The 18,017-nt window shown below is 40.5% G+C and overlaps 1 protein-coding gene and 1 non-coding gene across 5 annotated transcripts in view; both read left to right on the forward strand.

Annotated features, from left to right (window-relative positions):
- Nucleotides 1-4,675: 4,675 nt before the first annotated feature.
- On the forward strand, nt 4,676-4,746 carry Trnag-ccc. Its single transcript has one exon. It is a non-coding gene; the product is annotated as a tRNA-Gly (tRNA).
- A 239-nt stretch (nt 4,747-4,985) lies between these two features.
- The window catches only part of Tia1 (TIA1 cytotoxic granule associated RNA binding protein), a 32,023-nt gene continuing 18,991 nt past the window's right edge, over nt 4,986-18,017 (forward strand). For 2 of the 4 annotated variants that reach the window (XR_004122102.1, XM_031382430.1), the window contains exons 1-2: nt 4,986-5,315; nt 16,271-16,367. Coding sequence is in view for 3 of the 4 variants with exons in the window: in XM_031382430.1 (XP_031238290.1) it covers nt 5,290-5,315; nt 16,271-16,367 (123 nt within the window). In the remaining variant the exon portion in view is untranslated. The remainder of the gene's footprint in view (nt 5,316-16,270; nt 16,368-18,017) is intronic. The other 2 variants (XM_031382427.1, XM_031382428.1) reach the window with 1 other exon arrangement.

Here is an 18,017-nt window from a genome sequence, read left to right on the forward strand (position 1 = left end):
AAAAAAAAAAAAAAAAAAAAAAAAAAAGAACAAACCACAGTAACAATAAAGCAAACTAACAGAGAAAATGTTACCAAATATATAAAATATAATTTTTGTTTGTTTTGGGGATAGGGTCTCCCAATGCAACCCAGGCAGGTAGGCCTCAAACTTGTGTCTGAACAGAATTCCTCCTGTCTGAACCCAGAGAGGGCTGTGGTTACAAGCATGTATTAGCATTCCAAGCCTATGAAGTGTAATTGTAAGGTAATATAGCACACATTTCCTCAAAGGAACATTGTCTGAAAAAGCAGTCTCTTTCAGAAAACTTGGGACCACCAAGAATTCCCTGAAGAGAGGGCTCAGTGGTTAAGGCCCTCCTTGCTTTTCCAGAGGACAGGTTTTGATTCCCAGCACCCACATGGCAACGGTCTGTAACTCCACTTCTAGGGGATCTGACATGCTCTTCTGGCCTCCTCAGACACCAGACATTTATAAAATAAAATAATAAAGACTTAAAATTAAAAAAAAAAAAAAAAAAGAACCTGCAGAGGCTAGGAAGGGTTACTTTAGGGCAGTTTACTCCACAGAGAGGCCATTGCACACGGACTGACTTCCTGCTTCTCTGATTTTTGAATACCCTTGCCCTACTGAGCCTCTGCTCAGCTCATTCCCTGTTACCTCATTCTTGCCTTAAAATATTCTATCACCTCTATACAAATTACATTCAAGCTGTTGGAATTTCCCCTATTGCAATAGTATCTTGCTGATTAAAACCTGTCTTCATTAGTTTGTGTGTTGCCATGTTTGTCTTTGAGAACACAGAGAATAAAAATTCTGCCACTGACTACAGAGATCCTCTGCCCCTGCCCCTGTCTCTGCCTCTGCCTCTGTCCTGGGATTTAGCACCACACCCAGCCAAGAGTAGAATTTTGAAACCAAATGCATTAATAACCAGAGACAAATAAATATTTTCTTATTCTAAGACAGTCATTAGGATTGTCGTTAATTTTACCCAAAATGCAAAAGAGCTCTATCAATCGACAGAAAGCGGTAAGTTGCTTCATCTTTTAGCTTTTGCAAATTTTTTTATACCAATATGGCCTAATAACCTCAGCAAATATTTTTCAACTCTTTTTTTTTTAAGATTTATTTATTGTTATATGTAAGTACAATGTAGCTGTCTTCAGACGCACCAGAAGAGCGCGTCAGATCTCATTACAGATGGTTGTGAGCCACCATGTGGTTGCTGGGATTTGAACTCACGACCTTTGGAAGAGCAGTCAGTGCTCTTAACCACTGAGCCATCTTACCAGCCCTCTTTTTTTTATTTTTTTTTTAAGATTTATTACTATACATAAATACACTGTAGCTGTCTTCAGACGCACCAGAAGAGGGCGTCAGATCTCATTATGGGTGATTGTGGTGATTGTGAGCCACCATGTGGTTGGTGGGACTTGAACTCAGGACCTTCAGAAGAGCAGTCAGTGCTCTTACCTGCTGAGCTATCTCACCAGCCCGCTTTTGCAAATTTTTGTCCAAATATTTGTAGCTACAATAGCAAGTTGACTGCTGCCACTTGAGCATATACAGGTGCACAGAGTCCTGCCTTGTAGAAAATGTATCCCTCTGAAAAAGAGAAGCCCAACTTAAATTTTGGAAGGCGGAGTTCTCCGGAACTTGACATATAGACACTTCTTAAGCACGTGATCAGTTTCTTTCCGCTTTTTTCCTTAAGATTTTTCCCAGTAAGACATAAGTCTTTGAGATCAGTGTTTGTGGGGGAAGGTGTGTGGCGTAAGACAAACAGAAATGACAAGAAAGAGAAAGGCCGAGAAAACCTCCGAAGTTTAGAACTATCAAAGCCTGGTGGCTCTCTCCATCCTCACATCTGGTTCTGAAGACCTTAGGGCCTTGATAGAACACTTCGCTATAGTGTGGATTGAGTGCCACCTGGAGGCTACTTTTTGCTAGAGCAACTCCACCTTCAAGGGCCTCTGGCAAAGAGCAGAAACCCTTCCAGGACCTTACCCCCCAACAACTGGGCATGCCTAAACATCAAAATAGGTGGGCTAAATGACAGCTGCTATGGAATATTTGAAACTCATCATTTTCATAAATTTTGAATTTTGAAAATTTGAATTTTGTTGAAGTGAAATAGCTAAAGTTAGGACACTTAGGTTGTAAATATCCTGGGCAAAAAATGTGTAAGAAAATGCAGCTAGGAATGAGGCACATGCCTGTGCTACAAATCCCAGCACTTTGGTGGCAGAGATAGAGGCAGGTGGATCTCAAGGCTGTGATTTCGAGGCTAGCCTAGTAGATCTATATAGCAAGCCCCTGGCTAGCCAAGCTTCATGTGAGACCCTGTTTCAAAAGGGGGGGGGGCAAGAAGGGTGAGGAAGACAGAGAGTTGTATGTGTGTGTTTGTGTGTGTGAGAGAGAGAAACAAAGACAGACAGAGACAGAGACAGAGAGACAGAAAGACAGAGAAACCCCTTTTCATCTCTTATATTAGCAAAAACAAAATAAAATTAATAATATCTCAATATAAGACAAAATGGAGGGAGCAGAGGAGGGCAACTTAGGGCCTGACTTTGAACAACTCTTAGAGGGATGTGAATGATGACTACAACCTTTGCCCTATAGATTGGTTGGTTTGTTTTGTGTTTTCTATTATTTATTTATGCGCGGTCTTTTTTTTTTTTTTTTAGGTAAGATTTTACATGATAGCCCAGGCTGGCTATGAACTTAAAATAATCCTCCCACCTCAGTTCTTGGAATGCTGGAATTACATGTGTGAATCCCCACAAAGGACAAAATTTTTGCCTACAATGATTTTTATACAAATATGTAATTCAATAATCCTATGTTTAGGAATCGATTCTACAGAAATAAAATTAAAGAAAAGAGTAGGAAACAAAGAAAGAAAGAAAAAAAGGAACTAGTTTTGGCCTGGTGTGATGGTTCATACATGTAATCCCAAGTTTAGGAGGCTAAGGCAGGAAGATTGGACTTGGAGGAAAGCTTAGTCCACATGTCAAGGTGTTTCAAAAATATACCAATGTATAAGAATGTCTGTACTGAAAATTTGACACTAGATGTAGTTTTTTAAAAGTTGCCAAACAGTGGTATGTGCCTTTAATCCCAGCACTCTAGAAGCAGAGGCAGGCAGATTTCTGTGAGTTTGAGGCCAGCCTGGTCTACAGAGCGAGTTCTAGGACAACCAGGGCCACACAGAGAAACCCTGTCTCCAAAAAGAGAAGAGGTCTCTTTCAAGACGGAACATGTTGTATGCTTCTGTTTGTCTGAAACACTCAGATGAACACCTTTGTTGATAAACTAAAAGCCGTTTTAAATAGATTCCTGCCCCCCCCCCTCCCTATAGCTCTAGCTGTCCTGGAACTCACTCAGTAGACCAGGCTGGCCTCGAACTCAAAAATCCTCCTGCCTCTGCCTCCCAAGTGCTGGGATTAAAAGCATGCGCCACCACTGCCCAGCTCAAAATACTTTTAAACATTTAAACATTTGCCATACTCTTCCTTAAAATTACATTTCTTTATTCGTATGTTTATTTGAAGGGAAGAGCTTGTCCTTAAATAGCATTGGCTGGCTTTGAACCCTTGAACTTCCTATCTATTTCTGCATTCTGAAGTGTGGACAATATTTGTTATCTGTCTATAATATAGACCCTATATGATCTGAAAATATGACATACTCTAGAGATAATTATAGAAGTAAAAATCCCAAACGTGGGGCGGTGGTGGCTCATGCTTTTAATCCCAGCATTAAGGAGGCAGAGGCAAGAGGATCTTTTAAGTTTGAAGCTAGCTTAGTCTACAGAGCTAATTCCAGGACAGCCAGTTCTGCATAGAGAACCCCTGTCTTGAAAAACATAAAGTTGAAGGAAAAGAAGGAAGGAAAGGAGGGAGGGCAAAAGGAAGGAAGGAAAAGAGGGGAGGGAAGGAGAGGAAGAGAGGGAGGGAAACCCAAATGTGGCAGAGTAAATAATTGCTTCTCAACCTGTGGGTCGCGACCCCTTAGCACCCCTTCTATCGCCGAAAATATTTACATTACAATTCATAACAGTAACAAAATTACAGTTATGAAGTAGCAACAAAAATAGTGTTATGGTTGGGATCACTACAATATGAGGAACTGTATTAAAAGGTCGCAACATCAAGAGGCTTGAGAACCACTGATGTAAATGAACGACTTTCACGTCTTTAAGAAATGCTTTACATAATATGTGAAGTGTAATAAGAAAGGATAAAGAGTACGGGAACTACATTCCAGAGCCATAACTCTGAACCCTAAGCAAGGGCTGTCTGTTGAGATTCTTCTCACTAATTTGCAACAGTAACTGTTATTACCAGCTTTTCAATTACATTGTGTATACAAAAGAAATCCAGACATAAATATGATTCCTGCTCGCAAAGTATTGCTTATTGTCAAGTAGACATTATTTTCTTACCGCAACTCTTACTTCTAAATAATAAGCAAAAATGAAAGTTGAGATTTTTCTCAAACAGCCGCTCAACAGCATTGGGATGAGAAGGAATGAATCATTTCATAAAGTAAGGAAAAAGGTGCAAGTATCAATTCGTTCTTATTTTCATTTACATAAATCAAGAATCCAGCGGTCAGAGATACTCATGTATCTCCTATGAGTTTTCGGAGGCTTAGGATCGCAACAGCGCCGCTGGTGTAGTGGTATCATGCAAGATTCCCATTCTTGCGACCCGGGTTCGATTCCCGGGCGGCGCATGCCTTTTTGTTCCCCCTTAATATAGGTAGTGTGCAAAAAGAAATGGTTCCTGCTATAAAACACACCTGTTATTTATTTTATTTCTTTAACCTCCCCGAAGATTTTTATTTCACTATATAATTCACAAATGAAACACTCCCCTCTGGAACTACCCAGATTCTAAACTATTGGCATTGCGTCTGCGCACTCTGAGCCATCCCTTGCCTGATGGAAGCGCGGCTGCGCAACAAGTGAACCCCGAACTTGAAGCCTAGCCGGCTGTTGGGGGGGCGAAGGGGGTGAGCATGCTAACTGGCTGTGCGCACGCGCGGCGCGGGTCACTCGGCTGTCGGCTCTTAGGCGTCCGGCTCGCCGCCATCTTGGATCGGGGTTTCATTGTTCGCGGTAGGCCGGGTATTTTTTGAGTAATCGCTGCCAAAGAAGAAAACGAAGTAACCTCCAGTCAAGCGAGGAGGCCGGCTCTTCCGCAGCCATAGCCGCCTCAACGATTTGGGAGGTAGCGAAGGGCTGGACCCTGAGGTGCCGCCGCGACCGCAGCAGCCATGGAGGACGAGATGCCCAAGACTCTGTGAGTCTGGAGCAGCGTTGAGGGAGGCGGGATGGTGGTCGCCCCGTAGGGAGGCCGCGGCCCTGCGCCTGCCTCTCTGCAGCCTATTGTTCTCCGTGGACGCCGCGCTGTAGTGGTTCCTCCCTCCCGTGCGCACGCCAGGATGCTTAGAGCCGAGACGGGCCGAGAGGACGATGGCGGGAGCGGGGCTCGACCCCTGTCACCCCTCGGCTGGCTGCACCCGCGGTCCCAGCCCTGGAGGAAGGACTTTCCATTCAAAGCTCTCCTCAGGACTCGGCACAGCCTCCTCTTAGTCTCATGCTTGCGTCCTTTTTTTCCCCGCCCCCTCTTTCCGATCAGTCTTTTTCCAGATTTCCATCTGGAACATCCTTTCTCTTTTCTTTTGGTAGGATTTTTTTTTTCCATTTTTAATTCTTGAGACTGAGGTAAAAACTTTATACTTGCAGTTGAGAACTGGAAAAAGAAAAAAAGAGAGAGAGAGAAAAGCCAGACATCTCTCTCGAAGGTCTTCGGCTTTCCCTCTGTAGTACTCCCCTGACCCTCGACCAAAAGCCTAACTGGACACCCAAGGATGTTGAAACCGTTCTTTAAAAACTGGAAATCTCACTCGGAGGGATGCATCTACTGAGGGAAAGTGGGTTTAATTAAAACATATTTACCACCATTTGCTACTAGTGGTTGACATTTTTATTAATGGAGCAACTGTGGTCAGTCACGTCTAAGCATCTTTAGTGAGTATTTAGTAACTCGAGTTTAGGATATTGTCTTGGTCATGTAACTTCCCCTGGCATTCTTTGTTTTTCAACGCACTGGATGAGGTGGTTCTGCCTTTGTTGGATTTCACAGGGCAAAAAGGAAAAGTTCAAGGAATTGTGGGTTGGTTTTGTTTTTATTCCCCCCCCCCCCCCCCCCCCCCCCCCCCCCCCCCCCCCGCTCCCCCAACCCCCGTATATTTGAAGATTGCAACTTGATGCATTGTGCACATAGTTCATATAAATGAAGTAGAATTAACATGCATCATGTCACAGAGCTTAACTTTGCACCTAGTTCCTGACATAGCTTTTTGTTTTTATTTTGAGAATCCTGGTACTTTTGGAGCTAGGTACATTTAGAGTTAGTTCTTTTTGAAAATTTCTAGATATTAAAATTATTCTGAAGTACAGATAAATTATTATTTTTCTCCTCCCCGTTTTCAATTTCTCTTTTGTTTGTTTTGTTCTATTGAGACAGGGTGTCACTATGTATCTCTGGCTGTCCTAGACTCACTATTACAGACCAGGTTGACCTAGAACTCGGATTTGCCTGCCTCTGCCTTCTGAACAGTGTGATTAAAGTCTGTGCCATACACTTTGCCCCAATTTAAATTTCAAGTTGCTATTTTTAATGTATATGTGAAATATAGTTACTTTTTTTTTTTGAAAGAGGGTATTATTTTGTAACCCAGGTTATCCTTGAACTATATACCCGTACTGACTCAGAACTGTTAGTTCTGTGTCCGTCCCAAGTGCTAGGATTCAAATCTTCCATACCCAATTTGCATTTTTTGTCTCTTCTCCCTCCCTTCCATCCTGGCTGGCCTGGATCTTCCTTTGTATACTAGGCTGGCTTCCAAACTTGTAAGTCCTCTTGCCTCTGCTTCCCAAGTGCTAGCATTACAGGCTTGTACCACCACACCACATTATACTTTCCTTGATATATTAAATATCTTGCTAGTTTATGGGTTCTTGAAGTAGCTTTTTAGTAAGGATGCAATATTTAGGGCATGACCATTTGGTTTTGGGAAGATTGTATCTATAGGTGAGTACTCACTAAAATCTATTAAACCCATATTTGTAGGAAATTTTCCCTTTTTTGTCTTAGCATTTTGGAATTCATGCTGCTATGCCTTTTGGTGTCTTTATAAGATACTTGAAAACTTTTTAAAGCTTCAGTTCTGTTGTAAGAATATTTTGCCTGCATGTGTGTATGTGTCTTCAGAAGTCAGAAGGCATTGGATCTCCTGGAACTGGAGTCAGGGGTGGTTGTGAGCCACCCTATGGTTGCTGGGAACCAAACCAAGGCCCTCTTCAAGAACAAGTGCTATTAACTGCTAAACCTTCTCTCCAGCCACACTTTATAAAAATCTTATGTATTTTTTATTTTAAAAATTTGCAGAAATATATGGATGATAACATAACCATTTTAGTACATACATAGAAATATCCAATAAGGACATGTTATCATTTCCAAAGCAGGCGTTTAAGTAGCACTATATCAAGACCAGGAAAGTATTGATTGGAGTTGATTCATTCCTAGAAAGTTGGATAAGTCCTTAGTTTTTGTCAGATGCTTAGCATGCTCATTTAGTCTTCATTATAACTAAGGGAAAAGGCATTTTATAATCAAGGGAAAGCTAAGCGTAATGAGCCAACAGCTTACTCAAAATCATATACTTTAAGGAAAAAAGCCTTGTCTCACTAGTCTTTAATCCCAGCACTTATGAGGCAGAGGCAAGCGGATTTCTGAGTTTGAGGCCAGTCTCTGGTTCAGGGTGAATTCCAGGATGGTCAGGGCACCATAACGAGACCCTGTCTTGAAAAAAAAGAAAAAGAAAAAAACCAAAACAACCCCAAAATTTTGTTAACTGTTACAGCAGTGACTACTTTTTCTTTGCATCCTTCAGTAGAGCATCCCATTCAAGAGTTTTCTTCTGAAAGTAGTCCATAATTTAAAATTTCCTATTAGCCCTTCCCCTGCTATTCCTACCTCTTCAGTCAAAACATCCATTCTTCCACTCAGCCAGTATTGATTAAATCTTGGTAGGTGCTAACTTTAAAAATGTTTCTAATAGTGTGTTTCAGAGCTCACATTAGTGATTCTGGAAGTCAGGGGTTTCTATTTTAATGTATATATTCTTAGCTACCATCTGGTCCATGGTAAGTAATCATCACACTTGCTTTAAAAATCTGGTACAGTTCAAGAAGTCAAGATTGTACTTTGAGAGTAGCCTGTTTTGCTCTTACCTTGTTCCTAATGCCTCAGAGGAACCTTCTCCATTTGCTTAGTTCTTAGCAATGACGCCATCTTAAGTTAGACATTGTCAGCAGTGCTTTGAAAATATATTGTAAGAAAAATCAAATAAAAAAGCAAGATAATTTTCAGGAATATTCAAGGTACAGTTTAGAGATTTGTAGTGAGTGGTTGGGTTATGTACACATATTCCCATGTATAAGTTTGAATTTGTCCATAATAAAAAAAAATAAAAATATGTGTAGTAAGTCTGAATTGGCTTTGGTCACTTTAAAATTTTGAATTTGTAAACTAAAAACTGTACACTAAACTAGAAAAACATAGTGTTAGTGTTAGCTGATAGATTTCCTCAAATCCACCCTAATGTCTTTTGTGTGATTTACTGTCAAATGCAAATAGGTACTCTATTGAAGCGGCTGTGTATTAGTGTGTGGCCTTTACACCTGCTAGGATTGTAGGTCTATACATTTTTACCACCTCTACCAGCCTGCAGCTAAATAATTGCTGAATGCTGATTTGGACTTTCTCTCCTACCACCCTGTATATTTGTAATCTTTTTTTCGTTTTGTTTTGTTTTGTTTTGTTTTGTTTTTGAGACAGGGTTTCTCTGTGTAGCCCTGGCTGTCCTGGAACTCACTCTGTAGACCAGGCTGGCCTGGAACTCAGAAATCTGCCTGCCCCTGCATCCCAATGTGGGATTAAAGGTGTGCGCCACCGCTGCCCAGCTGTATCTGTAATCTTTATCCACGCCCACTTCTCTCCAGACTTTTTGACCTTATAATGTCTATGAAATAGCATATCTTTTTCTCTTCTGGGCCCAGTTGTATTTGCTTGTCTTTTTCCATTCCCTTCTTTGTTCCTATTTTTTTGCTTCTGTTGTTTTGAGACTGTGCCTTACTATATAGCCTAGCTTGGCCTTGTGCTTGTTTATTCTTAATTAAAGATTAGATTGATACCCAATAAGGTAGCTTATGGCTTCTTCCAGCCAGGCTACACAGAGAAACTCTGTCTGGGAAAACCAAAACAAACCAAAAAACCCTTATATTCAAGTCTATAGAATTTTACAGTTTCTTTTCTTTTCTTTTCTTTTTTTTAAGATTTATTTATTTAGTTATTGTATGTAAGTACACTGTAGCTGTCTTAAAACATCCCAGAAGATGGCATCTGATCTCATTACAGATGGTTATGGGCCACCATGTGGTTGCTGGGATTTGAACCCGATCTCTGGAAAAGCAGTTAGTGCTCTTAACTGCTGAGCCATCTCATCAGTCCTACAGTTTCTTTTCTTCTGAGACAACATCTCACTATTGTTTGAAAGGCTGTCTCAAACTTGTGATGGTCATACCTAACCTCCCAAGTTTGGGACTAAAGGCATTTTATTTGGGTGGGAGGTAGAAGGCAGAGGACGTCTTTTTTATATGTGAGTTCCAGTGACTGAACTCAGGTGTTTGGCACCAAGTGCCCTTACCTACTAAGCCATCTTGCCAGCTCTCGCACCCAGGTTTTTTATTTGTTTTTGGGTTTTTGTGGTGTTGTTTGTTTGTTTGTTTTTAAGACAGGACCTTACTTTGCCGCCCTTGCTGTCCTGAAACTCGCTATGTTGCCAGGCCATTCTGGTTTCTTTTTTCTTCTTCTTCTTTTTTGGTTTTTCAAGATAGGACTGTCCCTGGTCTCACTTTGTGGACCAGGCTGACCTCCAACTGCCTCTGCCTCCCAAATGCTGGGATTAAAGTTGTGTGCCACCATGCCCAGCTCTCTAGTTGGTTTTTGTTTTATTTTGTTTTTTAAGATATATATATATTTATATATATTTTATAATTTAAAATTATATATATATTTATCTTATATATATGAGTATATATACTCTCACTGTCTTCAGACAGACCAGAAGAGGACACTGGATCCCATTCAATTGATTGTGAGTCATCATGTGGTTGCTGGGATTTGAACTCATAAGAGCAGTCAGTGCTCTTAACTACTGAGTCATCTCTCCAGCCCTAGTTTTCTTTTCTTTAAGAACTGGACAACTAGGCTGGAGAGATGGTTCAGTGGTTAAGAGCACTGATTGCTCTTCTGAGAGGTCCTGAGTTCAATTCCCAGCAACCACATGGTGGCTCACAATCATCTGTAATGAGATTTGATGCCCTCTTCTGGTGTGTCTGAAGATAGCTACAGTGTACTTACATATAACAGTAAATAAATCTTTGGGCCAGAGGGAGCAGGGTGGCAAGTGGGGCCAGAGCGAGCAGAGGTCCTAAGTTCAATTCCCAGCAACCACATGGTGGCTCACAACCATCTGTACAGCTACAGTGTACTCATATACATAAAATAAATAAATCTTTAAAAAAAGAAAAGAAAACTAAAAGTTTTCTCTCAAAGTTTAAGAATCAGGCAAAATATTCTCTAGCAAACTGCAAGTGTTCAAGCATCATTCTAAGGATTAAAAGTATCAGGCCCTGTTTTTCTTCCTCAGCACTGCATAAATAACCAAGCATGGTGACACACTCAGATAGACTTGGGAAGATTGAGGGTTCAAGAGCTGCCTTGGCTATAAGAGACTTTGTCTTAAAACAATTATACAGAATTTACAAAGGAGTAATAAAATTTAAAAAACAAATCTTAGGGAGGAATCATTGATCTCTTTAACACATTTTTTTTTTAATTTGCTTACTCTCTATGAATGTTTTGCCTGAGTGCACATATTCACACACAAGCAGGCCTGGTGTCTGCAGATTTCAAAAGAGGACATTGGATCTCTGGGGTCTAGAGCAACAGATAGTTATGAGCTACCATGTGACCTCTGAGAATTGAACCTATGTCCTCTGCAAGAGCAACAAGTACTTTTGACTTCTGAGCCATCTCTCTAACCCCTCATTAGGGCTTGATATATTCCTGTCAGGTTTCTTCTAGACCAGTGGTTCTCAACCTTCCTAATGCTGCTACCCTTTAAATGAGTTCCTCATGTTATGGTGACCCCCAACCATAAACTTATTTTCACTGCCACTTCATAACTAATTTTGTTACTGTTAGGAATTGTAATGTAAATATCTGATGCTCAGAATATTTGCTTTTGGACCCCTGTGAAAGGGTTGTTTGACCACTAAAGAGTCATGACCCACAGGTTGAGAACCAGTGTTTTAAACAATAGTTACCTAATCCATTTTTCAAAATCTCTGCTTAAAAAGAATTTATCATTAGTTTAAAATCTACTTATGCTTTTCCCTCAGATTTTCAGTTTTTCCATTATAAAATAACACATTTTAATATAATATAGCAAAAGACAAGTCCAATTTAACACTCTGCTTTGTAAATTCTTTTGTAAACTAACTATCTAGAGCTGTATAAATAAAAATGAATATTTCAAGAGTTTTGGATTCCGTTTTCATAACTTCAGTTTTAGACGAGAGTGGGGAATGTTGAGACAGCGTCTCCTGTGGCTGTTGTTGTCCTTGAACTCTGCCTCCCAAATGATGGGATTACAGAAGTGTTCCTACACTGTATTGATTTTTACAACTGTCGGAAAACTTAGCTTTCCACTTCAAAACTCCAAACTTCAAAACTTCCAAAAAGCCCAGGGGATAAAGTTGCTTGCCTAGCTCATCCTAGCTTTGGTTGTAGAACATTGAGTTGAATGAACTCTGTCCTGACAGAACTGTCATGTTGTCACTAGTAGTATTGGTGCCCTTAGAGCCAAATCTAGCTTGTTAGGTGATAGTCATTTAGAAAAGCTACAGAAAAATTACAAGAAAGGTGCACTGAAAACTAGCTGCCTTTCCTGTGGGATTACTAGGGTTTTCATTTGGTTGGTTGGTTTTTACATTTTTAGATTGTATTCATTTATATATTTGTGTGAGTGACTTGGCACATGTTTGGGGGTGGGTGTCAAAAGCACACTGGGTTGGGTCTATTCTTCATCATGTTGGTTCCAGGAATCAAACTCAGGTGGTCAGACTTTATGTCAAGTACATCACTGAGCTGTCTTGCAAGCTCAGGTTTGGTTTTTTGAGATAGGTCTTTGTATATAGCTCTGGCTGGCTTTGACATTCTAGAATTACTGGCATGTGCTGCCATAGTCAGCCAACCATGCTCCCCCCACCGCCCCCGCCCCCGTGTGTGTGTGCATGTGTGTTTCTGTCTCTGTGTCTCCTTTCCATCTTTCCTTTTAACTAAAGTGTCTTAGTTCAAAATGGTGACGCTTAAATCTCAAATATAGTATAAGAACAAGAACATTCTCTTAGGAAAACATAATATGCTTTTACCTTGAGGTTACATTCATACACTGATGTGTGTGCATATGCATGTTGTGTGTATTGGTGACACTCAAAAGCAGAGGTTCCAGTAGTGCATACTTTCCAGGCTTGGTTATTTCTTCAGCTCTAGATACAATGTTACCTAATATATTAGTTTACCCAACTTCCAAAGAAGACTCTGTGTGTGTGCATGCGTGCGTGGGTGCGTGCAGAGATAGGTAGCTAGATGGATGGATGGAAAGATGGATGGGTGGATGGATGATTGTGGGGTTCCTCCCCCCAAAAAGTTCATGCCCCAGAAACTTGGACCGTTGTTTGATTGTGTTAGGAGATTGTAGACCCTTTAAGAGGTGAGTCCTATATGCGTGTGTGTAACGCCAGCATTTCAAAAGTAGAAGTAGGAAGATTAGGAGTTCCAGAATAGTCTGAACTATATAGCAAAACCTTGTTTCAAAAAATCAAAAGAAAAGAAGTGAGTCCTAGTTAAATGCTGTAAAGTCATAAGAACACTATCTTAGGAAAAGATTAGTAGACTTACTTAGTTGTTACCAGCAAAACCAACCCAGGTTCAACATGTGATGCAGTCTCAAAAATGCTAGTCCAGCCATCAGAATCATAGGCCAAATCAACCTGTGGCTATTACCAACCTCATATATTTTATTGTAACAGCACAACAGGCCAAAGATAACAATTTTCATTTCACTGACATTAGTATGTAACTTTTTCTACACCTGACTTGACTTTATAGTTCTGCACAAGATTGGTGTATGATTCCAAAAGGGCTACAGTAAATGCCAATATAGTATTTGGAGGGCTTGGAGCCAGGCCTGGTGGTACAGCCTGTGATCTTGGCTACTCTGGAAAGTGAGTCAAGGTATTGCAAATTCAAGGCCTGCCTCTGCATCTTAATAAGACCCCATCTTACATATTAATGAAAGTTTTAAAAGGCTGGGGATGGTAAAGGCCCTAAGTTCAGTTCTCATAGATATATGACAAGGAATCTTGGTTTGTAACTGCTCCAGTACAAAGTTTTTGTCGGGATAGTAAGTAGAAGTCACAAGAAAAAAAAATTGAATAGTATAATCATATGAGAAATTTGTTTACAAGTATATTGAAATGAGGTATAAGGGCACACCCTTTTAATCCTACCACTTGGAAGCAGAGGCAGCCAGATCTCCTGTGAGATTGAGGCCAGCTTGAGTTCCAAGACAACTAGGACTCTATAGAGAGACCCTGTCTAACACACACACACACATACACACACACACACACACACAGCCTTCTGCAAGAAGAGTGTGGAACTTTGCTTAGAAAATATTTTGGAAAAAGACAGCTTTTAGCCCACATTTAGAATCAAATGCTAGTCTGCCTCCTCCCATCCCTGGAAGGATACTGCACTGCATCTTCTGTTGGGGTCAGGTACCCCAGCACTGCTCCTCTTGTTGCTTATAGGCTTCCCATTGTTACTTGCCACCAGATGTATTTTCCTGAGGCTTTGTTTCTTTCTCGTTTCAGGGTCTCACTAAGTAGCCCAGCCTGACCGACCTTTTCTCACTGTTCTCTTGCCTCAGCCTCATTAGTGCTAGGATTGCAGATCTGTGCTTGTTACACCTGGCTTAAGGAAACAGTTCTAAGTAAAAATAAGACAAGATATAAACTATAAATTCTTTCATTAACGTCCAGTTATGGCAGTGCATGCCTATAAGCTAGCACAAGAAGGCTGAGGCAGGAGAATTAATGGCAGCTTGAGAATACCATGGTCCACATTATCATAACCCTATCTTTTTTTTAAAGATTTGTTTATTTATTTTATGTATATGAGTACACTGTAGCTATATAGATGGTTGTGAGACCTCATGTGGTTTTTGGGAATTGAATTTAGAACTTCTGCTCACTCCAGTCAACCCTACTTGCACCTGTTGGCCCCATTCACTCCCGTCAACTCCACTTGCTCAGTCCCTGCTTACTCTAGCCCGAAGATTTATTTATTATTATAAATAAGTACACTGTAGTTGTCTTCAGATGCACCAGAAGAAGGTGTCAGATCTCATTGCTGGTGGTTGCAAGCCACTATGTGGTTGCTGGGATTTGAACTCAGGACCTTTGGAAGAGCAGTCAGTGCTCTTACCCACTGAGCCATCTCACCGGCCCATCATAATCCTATCTTTAAAAAAAAAAAAAAAAAAAAAAAGGCTGGGCAGTGGTGGCACACGCCTTTAATCCCAGCACTTGAGAGGCAGAGGCAGGCAGATTTCAGAGTTCGAGGCCAGCCTGGTCTACAGAGTGATTTCCAGGATAGCCAGGGCTACACAGAGAAACCCTGTCTCGAAAAAACTGAAAAAAGAAAGAAAGAAACAAAAACAAAAAACAAACAACAAGCCCAGAGTGAGTTCCAGGACAGGCAGGGATACACAGAGAAGCCCTGTCTCGGAAAAAAACAAAAAATGAAAGAAAGAAAGAAAGAAAGAAAAGAAAGAAAGAAAGAAGACAGAAAAGAAAGCCAAACATTTTAAAGTACAAAGAAGCTACTTTCTTGCACCAGCACCGGAAGGATCTGCAGATTGCACATTTGTTTGTACTTCGTGTTGAGAGCTAGTATTTATTCATCTAATAGACTTGAAACAGCAAACAAAATTGTTTAGAAGAATTTGAGGACAATTTTAGCAGCTAAACTTACTGAGCTAATTGGCTCAGTCCCCATGCTGTTTGCATAAAGAAGGTTTACCCTTTGATTTCATTGCTCTCCCTGTCCCCACATTTGAGACATTGTTTTCTATGTGTTCCAGACTGGCTTTGAACACCCTAGCCTCACAAGGGCTGAGATTACAGGCATATGCCAGTACATCTGGCTGCCTGCCTCCTCCTCTCCCTTTTCTCACTTTTTCTTCCTCTCTTCCTCCCTCTCTGAAGCAAGAACTTGTGTATCCCAGAGTGACCTCTAATTGTGTAGACATGAATTTCAGATCTTTTGGCAAAGAGTGGCCCCTCACTCCCTAAGGCTTATTACCTCAACTTTTCTGAACCTGCTCAAAGGCAGAGAAAGTGCTTTACTTTCCCCTTGTAGGTCTCATTTTTGGAGAAGTCCAGCATGAGGAAATTGCCATTAGATGTATGATCTCCTTCCAAGTCCACCTTTTTTTAGTGTTGCTTCTCAGTGCTTCTCCCTTGCCCTCTTCTTCCAGCATACCTATGGTCTCAGTGGCTCTGTCCTGGACACTAGGAAAAAAAGAAACCATTTTTATATTTTGTGGACATGTAGAGTATTTGTTTTGTCTCAAAGAGTCAAAGATATGTCTATAGCTGCTCCCAAAATTTCTTTTTCTTTTTCTTTTTTTTTTTTTCTTTTCTTTTTTGGTTTTTCGAGACAGGGTTTCTCTGTGTAGCCCTGGCTGTCCTGGAACTCATTCTGTAGACCAGGCTGGCCTCAAACTCAGAAATCTGCTTGCCTCTGCCTCCCAAGTGCTGGGATTAAAGGCGTGTGCCCACCGCCCGGCCCAAAATTTATTTTTCAACAAGCAAAATTCAACAAAAGAATTTTCACTCCTGAGACAGGAGCTCACTCTGTAACCCTAACTGGTCTAGAACTCAGCATGTGGTCTAGACTGGCCTGGAACCTGTGCGGGTGGGATTACAGGTGTGAGGCCATGCTTAGCAAAAAATAAATCTAAAACAGTAAATTGTTTGCCTCTGTTCCAGATACGTCGGTAACCTTTCTCGAGACGTGACAGAAGCTCTCATCCTCCAGCTTTTTAGCCAGATTGGACCTTGTAAAAACTGCAAAATGATTATGGATGTAAGGGTATTTCACTCAGTCACTGTTCTTCTTCCTTCCTTAATATAATAATAAAAGCTGTCATTACTGCAGAATGTCTTCATTAATTCTTAGAGATCTTAGTGAATTTGTAACCTGTTTAGTAGGCAACCAGTTTCTTTGCTAAGTGAATGGTGTGTGTATGCAGTCTTCTAGGTTCTATTGAGGCATCAGAATTGTTTTACGAGTAGTGTTATTTGGCTGAATGACCTATAAGTTCAGTTATTAGATTGGGGTAGACTTATAATGAAAAAATACATAAGCTAACCATTTTTAGCTTCATTTTTAAAGGTTTTCTTGAATGCCTACCAGACCTTAATGTGTAGAAAACTTACTCAAATAATATCAAGTTTTTAAAACAAAGTTGATTGTATATGTGAGCAGTGAATGGATATGTATGTGGTGGTTCCTTGTGTCTACATAGTAGATTATGCTGTAATCCAAGATGACTTGGAACTTGCTATGTAAGCTGTAGTCTTACTGACTTAGCTTCTCAAGTGCTAATGTTGCAGTATGACACCACAGCCTGGCAATTACCTGTTTGTTTGTTTACTTTTGAGGCATGGTCTATGTAATTAATTCAGACTGCCCTAAAACTTGAAATGTCCTGCCTTTTGAGTAAAAGAATGATAGGATGTGCTATTGGCCCACAGAATTTCAATTATTCTAGATACAAGAGTGTTTACTGAATTTTATGCTTACCTCTATGCTCTGAAATTTTGAATTAGCTTCCTTTAATAATTCTTAAAAAGCCTTAGAACAAATTACATGCATTATAAAGTCATTTATTATTCTGTACTTTTAAGCCCAGATTATTAGATGTATTTTCTGCTTTAATTTATCATAAAATACCTTGAAGTCAGTTGTCATAATGCATGCCTGTAATCTCAGAACTCAGTCAGCAGGGTACAAGGATCACTGCAGGTTGGGGCACTCTAACTACCATAATAAGTTTTAGACTGGCTAAGGTGCCATAGAAAAACTGGCAATAAATACATAAGCAAACAAACATCATTTTGCTTTAAGCTAAAGGCTTCCCCAGTGGTAGAGTGCTTCCTTAGCATGTGCAAGGCCCCAACACTAGGGGGAGAAAAACCCAGGTTTTGTTTATTGTATCCCAGTCACCAGCAGAAAAGAAGGGTGTTTTTTGTCTTTTGAGAGAGTCTTACTAAGTATCCAGACTGGCTTCAGACTTAACCAAGATGTCAGCATTCCTGGTATTAGGATTACAGATAGAGATTTTTTTTCCCTCAGATTTAAATTTTTTATTTCATATGAGTATTTTCATGCCTCATGCCCAAGGAAGTAAGAATATGGTGTCAGATCCTAACATTGGAGTTTATGGATGTTTCTGAGCCACTGTGTGGGGAACATTGTCCTCTGCAAGAGCAACAAGTACTCATAACCTCTGAGCCAACTCTCTAGCTCCCAAGGGAAGAAATTTTAAAATGCTTCTCAATAGGCAAAGAATTTGTACTAGGAGTTCATTTTTTAAAACCTATTGTAAATATTACAGAACCTATTAGTGTCCAGAGCCTAGTTTAAGAGTAGTCTGAGCCGGGCATTGGTGGCGCACGCCTTTAATCCCAGCACTTGGGAGGCAGAGGCAGGCAGATTTCTGAGTTTGAGGCC

This window comes from Mastomys coucha, unplaced genomic scaffold (assembly GCF_008632895.1).
Source record: "Mastomys coucha isolate ucsf_1 unplaced genomic scaffold, UCSF_Mcou_1 pScaffold20, whole genome shotgun sequence".
NCBI classification, from domain to species: Eukaryota; Metazoa; Chordata; class Mammalia; order Rodentia; family Muridae; genus Mastomys; species Mastomys coucha.